Consider the following 18,578-nt stretch of genomic DNA (forward strand, 5'->3'; position numbering starts at 1 on the left):
TTAGAAACATGTTTCTTAGTATTCCTCTCCTTCATCATCCTCATCGTCACCACCTTCAGCACCGACCTCTTCATAATCCTTCTCCAATGCTGCAAGATCCTCACGAGCCTCAGAGAATTCTCCTTCTTCCATACCCTCACCAACATACCAGTGGACGAAAGCACGTTTTGCGTACATAAGATCAAACTTGTGATCAATACGGGAGAACACCTCAGCAACACTTGTGGAGTTGGAGATCATACAAACAGCTCTCTGCACCTTAGCAAGATCACCTCCTGGAACAACAGTTGGTGGCTGGTAGTTGATACCACACTTGAAACCAGTAGGACACCAGTCAACAAACTGGATTGTGCGCTTGGTCTTGATGGTACCAACTGCTGCATTCACGTCCTTGGGAACAACATCACCACGGTACATCAAACAACAAGCCATGTATTTCCCGTGACGTGGGTCACACTTGGCCATCATGGAAGAAGGCTCAAAAGCACTGTTTGTGATCTCAGCAACTGAGAGCTGCTCGTGGAAGGCCTTCTCTGCAGAGATGACTGGTGCGTAGGAGGAAAGCATGAAATGGATTCTTGGGTATGGGACCAAGTTGGTTTGGAATTCAGTGACATCAACGTTCAAAGCACCATCAAACCTCAGAGAAGCAGTCAAAGAAGAGATAACCTGGCACCAAATAAATAAAAAGAGTAAACACTAGAAACAAAGCAGCAGAAACGTTACTAGTTAGAAGGGTTATAGTTGTTGCTGGCTGGTTCTATACCTGAGACACAAGACGGTTAAGGTTGGTGTAGGTTGGCCTCTCAATGCTTAGGGAACGTCTGCAGATGTCATAGATAGCTTCATTGTCGAGGAGAATAGAGACATCGGTGTGTTCCAAGAGTGAGTGAGTGGAGAGGACACTGTTGTAAGGCTCAACAACAGAGGTAGAGACCTGTGGAGATGGGTAAACTGTGAAACCCAACTTGGACTTTTTACCATAGTCAACAGAGAGTCTCTCAAGAAGGAGAGATCCAAGACCAGATCCAGTCCCTCCACCAACAGCGTTGAAGACAAGGAATCCTTGGAGTCCAGTACAGTTATCAGCAAGCTTTCTGATACGGTCCAAGCACAGATCAACAATCTCTTTCCCAACTGAGATCAATAATAAGGTTTCAAAAATAAAATCAGTTTAATAATACACAATAGAATACACTGGAGATATAAACAAGGGATGAGTGAGTATCTTACTGGTGTAATGACCACGGGCGAAGTTGTTAGCTGCATCTTCTTTACCGCTGATGAGTTGCTCAGGGTGGAAAAGCTGACGGTAAGTACCAGTTCTGACCTCATCGATCACAGTTGGCTCAAGATCAACGAAGACAGCACGTGGGACGTGTTTCCCTGCACCTGTTTCACTGAAGAAGGTGTTGAAAGCATCGTCACCTCCGCCAACGGTCTTGTCACTCGGCATCTGGCCATCAGGCTGTATAAAATCCAGATACAAAAAAAAAAACAACACAATCAATAAGAGTATCCAAAGATCTAAGACACAGAATCAAATCGAACCTACATTTTGGAAAACAAAAGAACCGGATCTCGAATCAACCAAGGAGTCGAAATCAAACACAGATCTAACATCTACAAGAGGTCTCGTTCATCGATCTAAACAGCTAGGTACTATAGATCTGCCATTTTAAATGATGAATCCGAAGAACTAAGGGACAAATATCTCAGATCTGATCTACAAAACACAGGAAAACATACAGATCTGAATGTAAATTAAAGGAATGGGAAGAGGAAGAGACGAACCTGAATGCCATGTTCAAGGCAGTAAAGCTCCCAGCAAGCATTTCCGACCTGTATACCAGCCTGACCAATGTGGATCGAGATGCACTCTCTCATCTTCGTTACGGGGAAGGGTAAGATTTAGAAACTTTGAGATTTTACAGAGAAGAACGAGGAAGGAAGAAGAAGAAGGGCGTTTATGAAGACGCTCTTCTTTTTTTTCAGATCTGAATTTTTTTGTTTTGATTTCTAGGTTTTCCCCCAATGTGTTTGTCTCTATTTATAAGCCCAACGTATCCCATCTGCACGTATATGACACGTGTAATTAGGTTGCTGTTAAACCACGATATGTGTGTAATTTGGTGTATTTTCTAATTTTGAATTTTGCTCGTTTCGCTTCGTTTGAACGTTTCTTTTTATTTTTGAAAAAAACAAAATCCCTTAAATTGTGGGGAATTAAACCGGATCAAATCAATATTTAAAGTAAACCGAAACGATGAGAACTGAACCAAAATCTTCGATTGACGAAGCTTTTGACTGATCTTTGGCCCCTGCACGGCCACTGTTTTTACTTTTTTCGTGTTGCCGAGTCTTTTTCGTTCATCATGGCTTCCTCCTTCCAGCTTAGCATGTTTTTTCTAGCTTAACATGCTAGATTTGAGGTATATTTGCATGGATTTTCTTTTGGATTTCTTGTCGTATTTCTATTCTGTTTATGAGGGGGTCTGCGGCTCCAGAGAGAGTTAGTAAGGTGGTGGTTTCAATGACTATATGTCTCTTAACGGAATGCATTTTTGAAAACAGTCTTTGGAGTTTATTTTGCCTCGCTTTGGTGTGAGATTGTATGGATCACTTTGATGGTCTTTCCGTTTTCCCTTCTACTGAGGGTTTTGTTAGACTTGTTCTATGGGTAAGGGCTTGGTCCCATTTTTTAAGCTTTGGCGACTATTGTGTTGTAGATGCGTTGTTGGAAGGTCAAGTTTTCCTTTGACCCTATCTCCTATCTCTTAGGTTTTTCCTCTTAATGTCGTTGTTGTAGTCGTCATTCAGTTCTCAATTCCGGCTCTTTTATATGTATCCTCCTCCTCTAATGGAGTGTAAACAAGGATGGCCTCATTCGTCTCATTACGTGACTATATACTATTTGCTTAAATAACCAAATTAGATGGGCTTCTATTGGATTTTCCCAATGTCATAAACTGATAATTTTGGACTTGTCATGAATGTTCCGATAGTTATGATGGGAGAGCCCATTACATACATGTCATCCGCGGTCCGGGTGTTTTAAAGACGATTCCAATAAAATGATGTATGTGTTGTGGTGGACCTTGTGGGTCATGTGAGCGTTTGATTTAATTAGCAATGATTAGACAATGAGTATTTTAGTAGATTGTGATCTGATTTTCTGTGAAGTTGGTGAGACGACACCCACCAAAAGAAAAAACGTAATTCAATTCCAACTTGTGATTCCAATTATTTTGTGCTAATCTTGTCGGCGGACGAGATGGAGACATTTATACATATCATATCCGAGAAGTTTTGGAAACTGTTGTTGGTCAATTACTAGATAAAGTATTTAAGGTTTTGAGTTAGGATTAAATTTTCGATTTTTCAGAAAATGTAAAAAGTTCAGTNTTTTTTTTTTTTTTTTTTTTTTTTTTTTTTTTTTTTTTTTTTTGTTGTTGTTGTTGTTGAAAATAATGTAAACTAAACGAAAACCTTGCATGAATAACAAAAGTAAGTTAAATTTCAAAACTTGAAGTGGTTTAGTGCAGTCTAAGCAATAATCGAGTTCGCCCTAATATTTTCTCTCTTGGACACTATTTTCGAGACGTCGCGTTCAACAATTCTCTCCGACGCCGGTAGAGCTCCGGCTCGCCGGCGTCGGATCCTCTCACCCATTTCGATGCTTTGCTGTTTCATAGTTTCCTTAGTTTCCCTTGTTAGCTCTATCTTCCCCTTTTATTTTCTCCTTTTGAGTCGTCACCAGTCCTCGACCTTTAACCCAGATCCAGACGAAGAAGGCTTGCCCTTGCTCTCATACCGAAGGATGTGGAGTCCGGCGAACCCCATCCTCCTTTACCCTCGCCCAACCCTACCGTCGACGTCTTCAAAGTCCCTGCACCCCCAATTCTCTCGAACCGGATTGTGCTCCGCTTCTGAAGAACCCTGTTCCGCAACATCATCTGAACCTCCACAGGGGACGTCGGAATCGTTGACTGGCGGGGAATCTTTCAGCTATGCGACTTGCCTGCGCTATTGGACTCTCGCTATAGAGACATGTCACCCTGAGAGCTTCGCAGACTCATGACCACACCCACCAGAGAAGCAGAACTTCTTCTCCTCTCCGGTTAGCCGCTGCACGAACTAACTCCCCTAGCCATCCTCATTATCCACTGGATTTCTGCGGATGAGTTTTGGACCCAAACTCGGCTTGTTAGCTTCCCAAATGGTCTTGCAAAACTTCCAAATGTCCAGGTTCTCTCATTCTAACCCTCTGTTTTCCTATAGATTGTTACTAGTTTGCTTAGATATCCTCGGTGTTCGAAGACTGCATCAGAGAATCCGTGTAGCTAGTCTGTCTTGGATGTACAAGGGGTATGTTAGAACTATGGCTACTGCTCAACTTATGACATTGTCTATTGGCCCCCAAATCTGGAGTTATCATGTCTCTCCTATTTCCCAGCAATCATACCCTCCTCTGAAGCTCAGGCCGTTTATTTATGTCCTTGTGTTGTGTCGATTGCAAACTTTGTGTGGAACCCTTGATCACCATTTCCATGGCAGAGAGGACCCACCTGTTCTAGCACGATATTACATCACTTCTTTGCACCTGCGTTTAGCTTCATTGATGAACTCTCTAACACCCAATGTCTTGCAACCAACCTCTCCTCCGAAGCCCAGGTCTGCTCTTTATTCACCAGTGTTTTACCGACTACTAACTTTGTGTAGAATTCTTGATCACCATCTCCATGGCAGAGAGGACCTACCTGTTATGTTACGGTTTTACACTTATTTCTTGCAAATCCTGAAGATAACTTCTATCCTGAACTCTAATGCTTCAAAGGTCGTGAAGTTTCATGGCATGCTAGTTCTGAATTCAAGTTATCGAGGCTGTGGTTATGGTCGAATTCTCTCTACCAATAACCACCCCTCAATGATTCTAGCGACTTACTTCAGGCTCTACCTTGTTAAGCAACCAACCACCAGCACCTCCATCACCATACGGGCTATCGGCCCCCAAATCACTGCCATGGTTATGATCCTGCTAGTGTATATCACTTCAGTGTGTTCCTTGGCACTGACTCTTCTACCTACGGCATTGTGTCTTTTGACCGTGACCTTCCTGTCATCTCTCGAGACCCTCGAAGATGTCCGATCCTGCAACCATGATCCCACATTTCTCCAAGTGCTCTTTAGCACTAGTTTCACAGCCCTCATGGAGTCTCGCTTGATCTCTACCTTACTCTTGTTTATCTTTATGGCTTTGGGGAAAACTTTTATTTGTATTTGTATTTGTCTTAACTCTGGGATACTTTATCCCCTCCTTTGTAATGCTTCTGTTTGAATGAATAGAATCACTGTTTGTCCAAAAAAAAAAAAAGTGGTTTAGTGCAATTTTAAATTTCACATAAATTTTGGAGTATTAAATCAAATAATCTTTATAACTTTTTTGTGATTAACAATTTTTTTAATAATTCTAAACAATAGTAATTTAACAAATTCAATTATTTTTTTTGAAATTTAGATTCATCATCATTAAGACATTAACCATAATAAAAAATGCATATAAAATTTCAATTTGGAAACCTTTTTAAAGCATCTATCAATTTGGATGGGGAGGGAGTATACTATTCAAGGTAATATTTGTTAAACCTCAGTAAGATTCATATTGTGAAATGAAAAACAAAATAACTAATTGGACTAGTTAAGCTTTATTTTGAGTTACAATTTGTAAAGAACTGATTATATCTTAATAGTTGGTGAATTACATCATTGTCCAATCGGTTTACTATTCGATATAGCAATATGTCTGTCATTATCCAAGCACGATTTTTGATATATCGGTTTAGCATTCATTGGTTAATCATGGGTAGGATAATCACAAATAAAAATACCTAATCATGTTACCATTCTAGGCCATCGTCATCACCTACCCCCTAAGCCATGAAGGAAAATAATCAAGAAGAAGCAAAAATGGTCACATAAGCTTCCATTTTTTTCATGGACCACATTTATAACCTAATCTCAAGTGAACATTTCTTATTGAATTCTCAATTTTCGTTATATATGTAACTTTAAATCGGTTTCTGGACACTCTCTCAGCTAATTTGATCCCAAATAAATTTTTGTTGCTAGGACCAAACTTATTATCCACATTTATCGAGTTAAGACCCTCATGGGCTCCACTTTTGACGTTGCTCCTTTTGTATACCTTTGTTGTTTTCTCTATTAAACTTTGCGACTTTTCCCGTTGCTTGTTAAATATTATATATAGTAGACAGATTTGACAATTTCTCATACGGTAGACCAAAATATTACACGTTTCTTACATGTACCGATGTGCGTATATATTAGTAATAGTAAACAATATCTGAAGACACACACGAGAACCAAGAACAATGAAAACTTTAACCAGTTTCGTAGTTATCATCTTCCTACAAAGCTTATTATTTCATATTTTTGGTCTTCATCAAACTTCTTCAAATGGCATTTTACAAGATTCATCCTCCATTTTCCCTTCTGATTTTCTCTTTGGTACAGCTTCTTCCGCTTACCAGGTACTTCTTCAACTTCCCTTTGGTTTTTAATAATATATATATATATATTTTTTAAATTCCTAAATTCAGTTATTTCTTTAATTTCTTTTGTTTTTGCTATAATTTGGTATAATAGTATGAAGGTGCGTTCTCGACCGATGGTAAAAGTTTGAACAATTGGGATGTCTTTACCCATGAAAACCCTGGTATATATTTTATTTTGATATCCATTTCGTTTTAGTTTTATTTTTATTTTATTATTTTAACGTTAGCTTAGAATTTAGTTTCAGAAAACACAAGCATAGAATTTTGGTTATTCACTTATTCGATTGACAACTATGTATTTTATGTTGGTTTCCATTTGATTTATCTTTCGTTTAAAATAGTTTTAGATTAGCTTAGATTTTTTTTATATATATGGGAATTGCAGGGAAAATACATGACGAGATCAATGGAGATATAGCTGTGGATCAATATCATCGATTTATGGTTATTTCTCTTATGAATAATTCTTTTTATTTCATTCTTGTCAACTACTTTTTATCTTATTATTTTGATGTTATTATTTTATATTATCTACTATAATACATGCTTAGGAGGACATCCAGTTGATGACTTTCCTTGGCGTGAACAGTTATAGGTTTTCAATTTCGTGGAGTAGAGTATTACCTAGTAAGTCCTATTTGACTTAACCAGTGCTTAATATTACATTGCATTGCTTGGTAAATAATAATAAAAAAAAATCCGATGTATTAAGAGATTATAGATTTAAAGATCGTAACTGAATCTAACTATTCGGGAATAAAGTAACCAAAGTTTATTACTTGTGAGACAGGAGGGAAAGTTGGAGGGATCAATTATTCGGGAATAAAGTATTACAACATATTGATCGACTCTCTTATTAGTAGAGGTAGTATTTATCTCTTTTGTCTTTTTATAATTAATAATTAATTAGTGAATCCGTATTATATATTTATTTAATAAAAAATGTATTTTTGTGTGTTTTTAATGAAAATTAATAAATTAAAATTCAATTTTGTTCCTATCAATTTGATCTTATTCATTAGACAAAGAGTATTATTTACTGTATTAATAACACTCTTTATTAAACTCATACTATTATTTAATGTACTATAATCTCAGATATTGATTGCGGAAAAATGATCTCAGAGATTAATTAATTATTCAGGGATCAAACCATTCGTGACGTTGAACCATATGGATTATCCTCAAGAGCTCGAGAACCGGTTTCAGAGTTGGTTAAACCCTAAGATGCAGTGAGTGGTTAAATAGAATTACTAAATAATTATTAACCCTAATTACTTAAAACTGCAATGGACTGTGAACAAATTTTTTTCTTCTTTTGCCTGTGATTTTAATAGGAATGAATTTGGTTATTTAGCTGATATATGTTTCAAGCATTTTGGGAACCGAGTTAAATACTGGACCACGCTAAATGAACCAAATCAACAAGTAATCTTAGGCTATATAACGGGTAGATTTCCACCGTCTCGTTGCTCCTCATCGTACGGAAACTGTAGCCGGGGGAATTCAGAAACCGAACCTTTCATAGCCGCGCATAACATGATCCTCGCACACGCAAAAGCGGTTAACATATACAAGACCAAATATCAGGTAATAAACTTATGTATATATACATAAAACATGATTTCATAAGTTATCTTATCGATACAAATAGAATACTTTTTTTGTAGAATGAACAAAAGGGAAGCATTGGCATTGTGGTACAAACATCATAGTTTGAACCCATTAGTGATTCCATTGCGGATAAAGAAGCTGCTGAGAGAGCTCAGTCATTTTACTCGAATTGGTATGTTAATATATATTACTAAATATGAGATCTTATTTCTCGATATTAAGTATATTCACTCATATATATTGTCTTATCTATTTGTATTCTAACATACTAGGATTTTAGATCCCGTCATATATGGGAAATATCCAAAAGAAATGGTAAATATTCTTGGAACAGCCTTGCCGCAGTTTTCAAGCAATGAAGTGAAGAACTTAAACAACTCAAGAGTAGATTTCATTGGTATTAATCACTATACAAGTTACTTCATTCAAGATTGTTTGACCTCTTCTTGCAATGCCGGATATGGAGCTTTTAAGGCTGAAGGATTTGCTCTCAAATTAGACCGGATAGGCAATGTTTCTATTGGAGAACTTGTACGTACATTCATTCGTAGTTTTTTTTATATTCAATATTCGCGACTATATTATAACTCCATTAGCAATTAAGTTTTATTGTTTCAGTAGCAATTTTTATTGTATGTTATATAGACCGATGTAGATTGGCAACATATTGATCCGGAAGGATTCCACAAGATGTTGAATTATTTAACAGATAGGTACCCAAACATACCGATGTTCATAACCGAAAACGGTACGGGACCTCAAGATTTAATCAATGATCAAGTCATGATTTATTTTCTAAAACTTCTTGAATAACTACTATTAATGGTTTGAAGGTTTTGGAGACTTGCAAAAACCTGAAACAACGTATAAAGAGCTTCTGCATGATACAAAAAGGATCCAATACATCAGTGGATACTTGGAAGCTTTACAAGCAGCAATGAGGTAAATAATTTACGTAAAGTTCAGGCAACGATCCAGTTCTGAATTTTGATGAATGCATTTAGTTAATCTTTGAAACCATTTTATATGTCTAATGCCAGTTTACTAATTCTATATAAGGTTGTTAGTTTTTGTTTTTTGGTAGGGATGGAGCAAATGTGAAGGGTTATTTTGTGTGGTCACTATTAGATAATTTTGAGTGGTTGGACGGATACAAGCTTCGATTTGGTCTATTCCACGTTGACTATACAACTCTTAAAAGGACACCAAAAGAATCAGCTTCATGGTACAAGAACTTTATCGAAGAACACGTGAATAGAAGAGAACTCGTTGATAATTAACAAATACATTAATATTTATTTATTCGTATTCATTGTCAAAGAAAGTCAAACCACTAGAGTATTTAAAGTTTTAAAACTTATCATTGTTGAATGATTGAAGTTTGTTTTTTTCTTCTAAAAGTAAAATGTTTGATATGTTACATGTTTATTTGTCTAATCTTACACGATAACTGAAGAACACGTGAATAGAAGAGAACTATACAATTTAATTATTGAAAATTTCTTCTTTGTACATATTGAAGAACACGTTAAGGAAATAATATATTACTTTTGGGTCAACACTATAATTCCAATTCATTTCACTCTCAGAACTTTTTAATTTACAAAAGTACCCACCCATACACACGTTTATTGGTTGGAAATAAAACTATTGAACATTTCTATTTTGAAATTTAAATCATCTACGTAATGTGTCTAACTGTGAGGTATTGCTTAAAGATAAAAAGTTAGTAAATTACAAATAGACTATCGATTTGGTTAAACAAACTAAAGAAAAAGACACACGAACAAATGATAACGTAAATTTAGCAACATATATTAATATGGTTGCGTTGTTGATGTATTCCTCTGGTCTTTTTACGACAAGATCGTTTCTAGGTACATAGAAGTCAACTTAGCTGCCATATAAACTGTATAACAGTTATAAGTTATTCATGACAAATCAGATTTAATTAGTAAAAAGTATAAGTTTACTTGCAACATTTTAATGGAGAATTAAAATTTTTAAATGTTTGCGTGGTTGAGTTAATCGTATGGTCCCCATCGTTGATATCTTCAAATTATATATATATATATATTTAAACTCAACAGAAAAATTGCTAAAGAGTTGAATAAGAAGAAGAAGATGTCAATTTATAAATCTATCAAGATTATCATTTTTTCTCTCCTATTTTTCGTATTTCTTGCAGTATACGCTACCTTGTTCTGTGAAAAAATTTCAGATACTGGAAACTTCAAAAGAAGTAAGTTGAGATACGAAACATCCGACGATAGCTATGAAGCTAAGGGAAGCCACGTAACTAATCCTATCCACAGCCGCCGGACCACCAACTCCTCAACCAAACTGGTCAACATTCTCGGCCGCACCACCACTTCTTGTTCGAAACCGTAAGTTTTTTTTTTATAGATCTCCCAATTCTTAGTATGTTGCAAAGGAATTGAGTAAATGTAGAAAAAGGTTAAGTTTTGAATTAGTCGTGTCATACAATCGTAAATTATGGCGACGGATGTTAAAATATTTAACACGCGAGTAATATTATAAGATTTTTTTAATGAACACGTTTGTTGTTAACAAGTTGGATAACATTAATTGATAAATATATATTATGAAATATTGGGGTTTTAATCTTAAACCGTGAACAGTGTCAGCATTTATTACAAACTGCTAAGCTATAAATCATATTTTCACGTTCTAAAGTTACAAATTTTAAAATCTATTTTATCCCGCAAAACTACAATTTTTTTTAAAAATAAACCACAATATGAATTTTGTGAAAGAGAGGAAGTATTTAATTAATGACATGTTTTGTGAAAGAGAAGAAGTATGTAATATAAAAAAACATGGCGTAGAAAAAAAATAGTATATATAAAGACTGTATATATACTATTTGTGGAAAATAAAATCCGTAAATATTAACGTACGAAACTAGATGGAGTTGGTAGGCACAAGTTCTTATCTTAAATTTTAATGATTTTCTGTTGAACTTTATGATAATGGCATAATGCATGTAAAAATACCTTTTGATTATAATATAATGTAAAATACGGTATGCTTTATCTTTATTTTACTATTTGTAACCAAATTGATGTATAGTTTATGATATTTAATAGTTTGAAAATATTCAGTAGGTAGAAATTTGGGGAATTTTAAATAAGTAGACAAGACTGCCCCAAATGTTCAATAATGCATTAAAGATATTCTGCAATTTTCATATAAATATAGACACGTATAGATAGGAGTAGCTACGTACCAAACCACAGAAACAAACACGAGAAGAAAAAAATATGAAAATTTCTGTCAACTTTGCAATTATATTTTTATTACAAAGCTTATTGTTTCCTCTTTACAGTTCATGTCTTCAACAAACTTCAGATGATTCATCTCCATTTCCTTCTGATTTCTTCTTTGGCACAGCTTCTTCTGCTTTCCAAGTACTTTTTTTTCTTTCTCTTTCTATATATGCTTCTGTAATCAGATTTAGGAGTCAGTTCATACTTTTAGTTTTCTAATCTTTGTGGTTCTTATTTGGTGTATTTAGTATGAAGGAGCGTACTTAACCGATGGAAAAGGTCTGAACAATTGGGATGTCTTTGTCCATGAAAACCCTGGTATGTATATGTATTTTGTATTGGATTCTTTTGATATATATTTTTCTTTTTCTTTTCATTCAATATGATTTTTATGTTTCGAATGAATCTTGTTGTTTAGTTCTGGGTTCGAAGTAAGTTTGTGTGTTTCTATGTTAATCTTGTAATTATTTATGTGCTAATGCAATTTTCATTTAGTTACAGTTTCTGCTTTTGTTTTAAATTTTGTCGGCAAAGTTTTAATTAATCTTGTAGATGCTATCATGCATGTTGATTTTATTGACAATACTATATTGAAAAATGCAGAGAAAATAGTTGATGGGAGCAATGGAGACATAGCAGCGGATCAATATCATCGATATATGGTTAAAATTAAAGAATTTCATTATAAAATTTTTGTGCCTTTATCTTAAATATAGTTTATACTAAAAAACCGTTGTTCATTTATTATTATTTTAGATCATCTACTTTATACGTTTTGACACCTACCTACTTTATATGATCAGGAAGATATCCAATCAATGTCCTTTCTTGGAGTCAACAGTTACAGATTATCAATTTCTTGGTCGAGAGTCTTACCTAGTAAGTCTTTATTTTCTTAGTCATGATTGTAATAATTAAGTTCAGTTTAAACTTAATATTCTACCATCAAATCGATCGGTTGAGATATCTAAAGTTCTAAACCGATCTCTTTGCTTTGTTGAAAGTTAAAACAAATTGTTTATCTTATCTTATCAAATACAGAAGGGAGATTTGGAGGTATTAATTATAAGGGAATAAGGTATTACGACAATTTGATCAATGCTCTCATTCGAAAAGGTTATTTTTTACTTTTTTGTTTCTTTTTTTTTACTTTTTAATTCTTGGTTTAATGCATAGAAAGAAATTTAACTTCGAGATATTAAATTATTTCATGTAAATATGTTTCCAGGGATTACACCATTTGTGACGTTGAATCACTTCGACTATCCTCAAGAACTCGAGAACCGGTTCAAAAGTTGGTTAAGCTCCGAGATGGTGTGAGTTGTTAAATTGCCTCTAACTAAATTAACCATAACTAACTAAAAGTCTAAAACTAAAGTACTTAGTTATTTTTTATCAGGAAAGATTTCGGGTACTTAGCTGATACATGTTTTAAACATTTTGGAGACCGAGTTAAACACTGGATGACATTAAACGAACCAAACCAACAAATCACCTTAGCCTATCGAGCAGGTTTATTTCCACCAGCCCGGTGCTCCATGCCATACGGAAATTGTAGTCAAGGGAACTCGGAAACTGAACCTTTCATAGCCGCACATAACATGATCCTTGCACACTCGAAGGCGGTTCAAATATACCAAACCAAATATCAGGTAACAAACCAATATAATATCCATATATATGACTTAATTTTAACTATTTTGTATATAATCATAACGTTATATATACGCTGGTTTGTAGAAAGAACAAAGGGGAAGCATTGGCATTGTGGTACAAACATCATGGTTTGAACCAGTAAGTGATTCCATTGCGGATAAAAAAGCGGCAGAGAGAGCTCAATCCTTTTATTCGAACTGGTATGTTATGTTACAATTATGCAGAACGTGAAAAATTCATATATGAGTTATATGTAAAGTTCACATACTCAACTTTTTCTAATATGATGTGTTCTAAAATATGTCAGGATTCTAGATCCCGTTGTATTTGGGAAATATCCGGAAGAAATGGTGAACATACTTGGATCAGCTTTACCAGAATTTTCGAGCAATGAAATGAATAACCTCAAGAACTATAAATCAGATTTTTTGGGTATTAATCATTATACAAGTTACTTCATCCAAGATTGTTTGATCACTGCTTGTAATTCTGGTGATGGAGCTTCTAAAAGCGAAGGATTCGCCCTAAAACTAGACCGGAAAGGCAATGTCTCAATCGGAGAACTTGTAAGTATATTTATATATATACGCTTCTATTGGATTCCTTGTAATATTTATAGTGTTTCTAACATAAATTTTTGCATTGCTTGTCTTTCTGTACATTATAGACCGACGTAGATTGGCAACATATTGACCCTGACGGATTCAAAAAGATGTTGAATTACCTAAAAAATAGGTACCACAACATACCAATGTACATCACCGAAAATGGTACAGTTACCTCATGTTTTTGGGTTATATCCAGTTTTTTAAAATGGATTTGAACAAAATTATTGACGATGGTTTTTGCAGGTTTCGGACAATTGCAGAAACCCGAGACGACAATTAAAGAACTTATGCATGATACAAAAAGGATACAATACTTGAGTGAGTATTTGGATGCTTTGAAAGCAGCAATGAGGTATGTGAATTGTATATACAATGGACCTCATACGGATAGAGATGTTGAATGTATGATATAACCAATTAGGCAATTACTAATTCCTTATAAGTTAATTGTAAACTCTTATGTAGGGATGGAGCAAATGTGAAGGGATATTTCGCGTGGTCATTATTAGATAATTTCGAATGGTTGTACGGATACAAGGTTCGATTTGGGCTATTCCACGTTGATTATACAACTCTGAAAAGGACGCCAAAGAAATCAGCTTCATGGTACAAGAACTTCATTGAACAGCACGTGAATATAGAAGATCACATAGATAAATATCTAAAATGAAAATTAATTAAGACTTAATTAGTGTTCTTGATGAACAAAAGAAGTCAAAACTAGGAAGGCTTCATTAATAATCTTCGTATTGTTGTTTTATTTTGAATGTGTATATTGTGCATCTTATACATATCTATTTCGCTAATCTTGAACAAGAATTTGTATACAAATTCGTGTTTATGAAAAATATTGGGGTACACATCTATTAAGATATTTTATGGAAATAATGATTAATTATTGTTAGAATAATTTCAAACTCGCCCATATTTTTAGCATTAAATTTGAATTTTTGATATTTGTTTCAAATATTGTTTTAAGATCCGCCATGATATATGAATGCAAAACCAAACTGTGTTAAAACATAAACAATCAATTACTGTATTAGAAACTTATTATTCTTACATTATAGGTGAACATCAAAGTGATTACTTTATCAAGAAAATATTTTTTTTTGAAGTGATTACATTAATTAAGAGCCACCAGAAACCATAAATGCAAACATATCAAAGTGTGTTAAAATGTTATAAGTTAGTAACTATAGTAGAAACTAGCAAGGGAAACGAAATCGTCATCAACTTGGTGGTCAAAAAGTGTTAGGCCACATATGGCCATGAATTCAAAGCAATATTCATCTCTAATTAGTGGCCACTTTGTCTATATCTATATAGCTATAGACATCATGATCATGAAGAAGTTTCATGGCGAATTGATACTGAAAAACCAAAATGAAAGACAAGAGTGGATAAATTAAAAGAACCAATGACATTTAAATATTGCACAAACAACGAGCTAGTCAACACCATCACCGATTTAATCTAAACTAAGCAAAAGGAATCAAACAGAAACATATACATATTGTATATAGTTGAATAGGTCGCCATCAAGAATAAAAAGTACAAAGGTCACTATTGCTTAGCTGATGAATTGTTTTAACAAAAGAAATACAAAAAGGAAATGTTTTAGTTTCTCATTCTGAGGCCGTTTAACTTTTTTTTTAGCCAAGAAATTTTATCATGGCTTACCTCTTATATACATATTGTAGAGAAGAAAAAAATTAGTTAAATGCAATATATCATGAAAAGGTGAGGAAAAAACTAAAAATATGTTAAGTACATCTACTGAATTATGTTTGTTTTGCAAATTTCACTACAACGATATGTATGAAATGAAAAAGTTTAGTTGTTGATGATGACTAGCTATGGAATGAACAACAAACTGTGCCACTTATAGCTTAATTATTGTTGTTGCTGTCACTACCGTTGTCGCTAATCATATCGATATAGACTGTTACCGAATAAAATGAACATTATAACCTATAAAAATATAGATGATCAAATAAATAAGGTTCTTGTATAAGGTAACTTAGAAACCGGTCGATATAATATTAATAATCAAAGGATGCATGCCATCAACTGTAAATGCATAACATAGGAAATGCTCAACCACTAAACTTCGTTATTCTGGATGCATGCCATATACTCCATCGATTTGAATGAGTTCTGTTTTTTGATATTAAATTCCCACATATACATATATGATGTAAAGCAATAATCTAGAAAAATTGAGTTGAATGCTATCACCTTTATAAAGAAAGGAAGTCGAGTACTTGAAAGGTATTTTTCTTTTTATGATAGACTGATATAAATTGGCAGCACATTCATCCTGAAGGATTCCGGAAAATGTTGAATTACCTAAAAGATAGATACCATAACATACCAATGTTCATAACTGAAAACGGTACAAGACCTCACGGCTCAATTAATGATCAAGTCATGATACATATGTATTTGGAATGTACATTTGACCGATGATACAAATTGGTGTTTACAGGTTTCGGAGACCTGCAAAAACCCGAGACAACCGTATAAAAGAATTTTTAGATGATGCAAAAGCTCCTCGCATACTACAACATGCGTTCCATCCTCATCCACTTACATTGGGGCATGTGCAGTATGATTCTTGTAGATTCATGTGCAATGCTTGTGATCGTTTTTGTGGTGGTTTTATCTATGGGTGTCACATAGGAGAATCCAACCTCTACTAGATGTACGGTGTGCTTCCAGTTATGAGCCATTTGATTACAAATATCATGAACATCCCATGTTTCCTAGGCTCCTAGCTTTAGACTCACAAGAAGAACTACTTTGTGAGGTATGCAAAACAAATTGTCATAAAGGAATGAATTGCATCAGCCATCAGATGTGATTTAATTGTATGCATCAAGTGTGCTACCTTGCCAGTCAAATCACGGTATAAACATGAAAAACACTTTATTTGGAGAAGAAATATGTAAGAGAGACTGGTGTTAGGTATGTCAACGTAATTTAAGAGATACGGACACATTTTCAGAAAATGTCTCATAACATATAATCTTCTCTTCTTAATAAATGTTTCATAACAGAAATTATTGTTAGTGTGGATCGATCGTTTTTTTTATAAAATTCAAATGTAGTTTGTTAGTCATAAATCATGAACGTCCCTTTAAGCTAAAGTCAATTAAATGTAAATATTTAATCCAAAAAAAAAAAGAGTAGAGACCACCAATAGGTTGATTGGTTCTAAGCTTCCAGCTGTAACTTGTGTGATGCAGCTTTATATTATTCTCAGTTAATCAATGACCTGCGCACTTCTTTACTTTAATTAATTAATCGATTGATACAGCGTTACTAGACAGCGAGTGATGCGTACAATACTAAAATGCTCACGACTAGAACAAATCTCAAATGCATTCTTTATCTGCGCATCTTTTGTTAAAATATTTGGATATATTATTATTTTGCATAACGTTATATAAAAAAAGAGGAGGATATATTGTAGAGTCTTATATACTTATAACTCACACCTCCTCACACGTTAGAAAACTTACCAAGTTAAATTAACTTAATAGTTAATACCGAGCTTTCAAAGTGGGAGTTCCTTATTGTTTTGTTTTCTTTTTTGGACAAACTTATAAGAGCAAGTCCACTGGGGTTCTTATGAATTCTCAGGCCCAAAATAATTGTAAAACCCAAAAAGAAATGATAAAATGAGAGAATCGTTTCCTCAGAAGGTATTCTGAGAATCGGTTGAGAACCGATATGTGGCCGATTATTATTGGCTATGAGGTAAAATATAAAAAAGAAAAAAAAAATTCTTCTCATTTCTTTTCCTTTCCTCGCGTTCTTCTCTCTCTTCTCTCTCATCGATAAACAGAGAGAAAGCTATGGCGATTCGCCGTTTTGCCGTGAAAATCACCCGATTCACCTTGAATCGTTGGATTTTCCGGCTTAAACACGAAAGATTAATACATATTAGAGAGATCTGTCGAGAATTCGGGTTCCAATCGAGATTCCCCTCGATGTGACAATTCGTTGCTGAAGGTCTTCTATCTCCCACGGCAATAACGATGGCGGAAGGTTCCTGTGATGGGATTAAGGGGACGACAAGGTCAACCGGGTGTATCAAACACATAGAAGGTTCGTTTGATTTTACCAATTAGGGTTTGTAAGATTAGGGTTTGTAAGATTAGGGTTTGTTAGGAGAATTTTAATCTAGTGTTAGTATGTGTCTGGGCTTACAATTCTGATCGATTGTGATTGGTTTTACAATTCCGATTGTATTGATTTCATTGGCTAGGCTAAATCTGAGATATTTGCTGAAGGTTGGACTTTAACTTTGGGTTTATTTATGCGATTCCTTCTCTGCGGATTTAACCAATTTGGTGAGGAACTGTATGTTGTTGTCTCATGTCTCATTATAAGTCACTTGTTGTATGGTTTGTTAGTGTTAAGGTTAGATTAGAATTAAGTGGTTTTATGGTCTGTTTTGTTAAGGTCTCATGAACTGTATGTTGTTGTTTGTTGTCTCAAAATTAGTCACTTGTTGTATGGTTTGTTAGTGTTAAGGTTTGGTTTGAATTAAGTTGTTTTATGTTCTGTTTTGTTAAGGTCTCATGAACCGTATGTTGATGTTTGTTATGTTGTTGTTTCTGGTCTCAAAATTAGTCATTTGTTGCTATTGTGTTCAAGTCTGATGATGAACCGTGTTAACTGGTTTTGTGTGTTTTGTAAGAGGTGTTCATAGAGTCGTGCAAGTGTACCACAAAGATGTGGTATTGAGCGAAGAGAGTATAGCTGTCAATTGGGCGGGCCGCCCATGGACATGCCCATGTCCATATACATATGGGCTGACCATG

General features: G+C 34.6%; 3 protein-coding genes across 4 annotated transcripts in view; 2 read left to right on the forward strand and 1 right to left on the reverse strand.

The window, feature by feature from the left end:
* Nucleotides 1-2,029, reverse strand: part of LOC104752837 (tubulin alpha-2 chain) — an 8,668-nt gene extending 6,639 nt beyond the window's left edge. The window contains exons 1-4 of one of the 2 annotated variants that reach the window (XM_010475098.2): nt 1,795-2,029; nt 1,234-1,468; nt 767-1,137; nt 149-669 (exon numbers count right to left, since the gene is read on the reverse strand). In XM_010475098.2, coding sequence (XP_010473400.1) covers nt 149-669; nt 767-1,137; nt 1,234-1,468; nt 1,795-1,887 — 1,220 coding nt within the window. In that variant the 5' untranslated portion in view covers nt 1,888-2,029. Of the gene's footprint in view, nt 1-10; nt 670-766; nt 1,138-1,233; nt 1,469-1,794 lie in introns of both variants that reach the window. The other variant, XM_019238307.1, reaches the window with a different exon arrangement.
* On the forward strand, nt 6,359-9,524 carry LOC104752839 (beta-glucosidase 45). The gene is given in 12 exon segments (XM_019238306.1): nt 6,359-6,551; nt 6,667-6,736; nt 6,961-7,019; nt 7,127-7,202; nt 7,366-7,440; nt 7,720-7,807; nt 7,913-8,165; nt 8,246-8,361; nt 8,462-8,720; nt 8,835-8,937; nt 9,023-9,131; nt 9,274-9,524. Coding segments are annotated over 12 exon segments (1,563 nt in total). The 5' UTR covers nt 6,359-6,392; the 3' UTR covers nt 9,470-9,524.
* On the forward strand, nt 11,426-14,609 carry LOC104752840 (beta-glucosidase 46). Its single transcript, XM_010475100.1, has 12 exons — nt 11,426-11,620; nt 11,728-11,797; nt 12,083-12,141; nt 12,283-12,358; nt 12,521-12,595; nt 12,708-12,795; nt 12,879-13,131; nt 13,220-13,335; nt 13,443-13,701; nt 13,803-13,905; nt 13,987-14,095; nt 14,209-14,609. The coding sequence occupies exons 1-12, from the start codon at nt 11,474-11,476 to the stop codon at nt 14,411-14,413; spliced, it is 1,560 nt and encodes a 519-aa protein (XP_010473402.1). The 5' UTR covers nt 11,426-11,473; the 3' UTR covers nt 14,414-14,609.

The sequence above is a fragment of the Camelina sativa genome, chromosome 16 (assembly GCF_000633955.1).
Source record: "Camelina sativa cultivar DH55 chromosome 16, Cs, whole genome shotgun sequence".
NCBI lineage: Eukaryota > Viridiplantae > Streptophyta > Magnoliopsida > Brassicales > Brassicaceae > Camelina > Camelina sativa.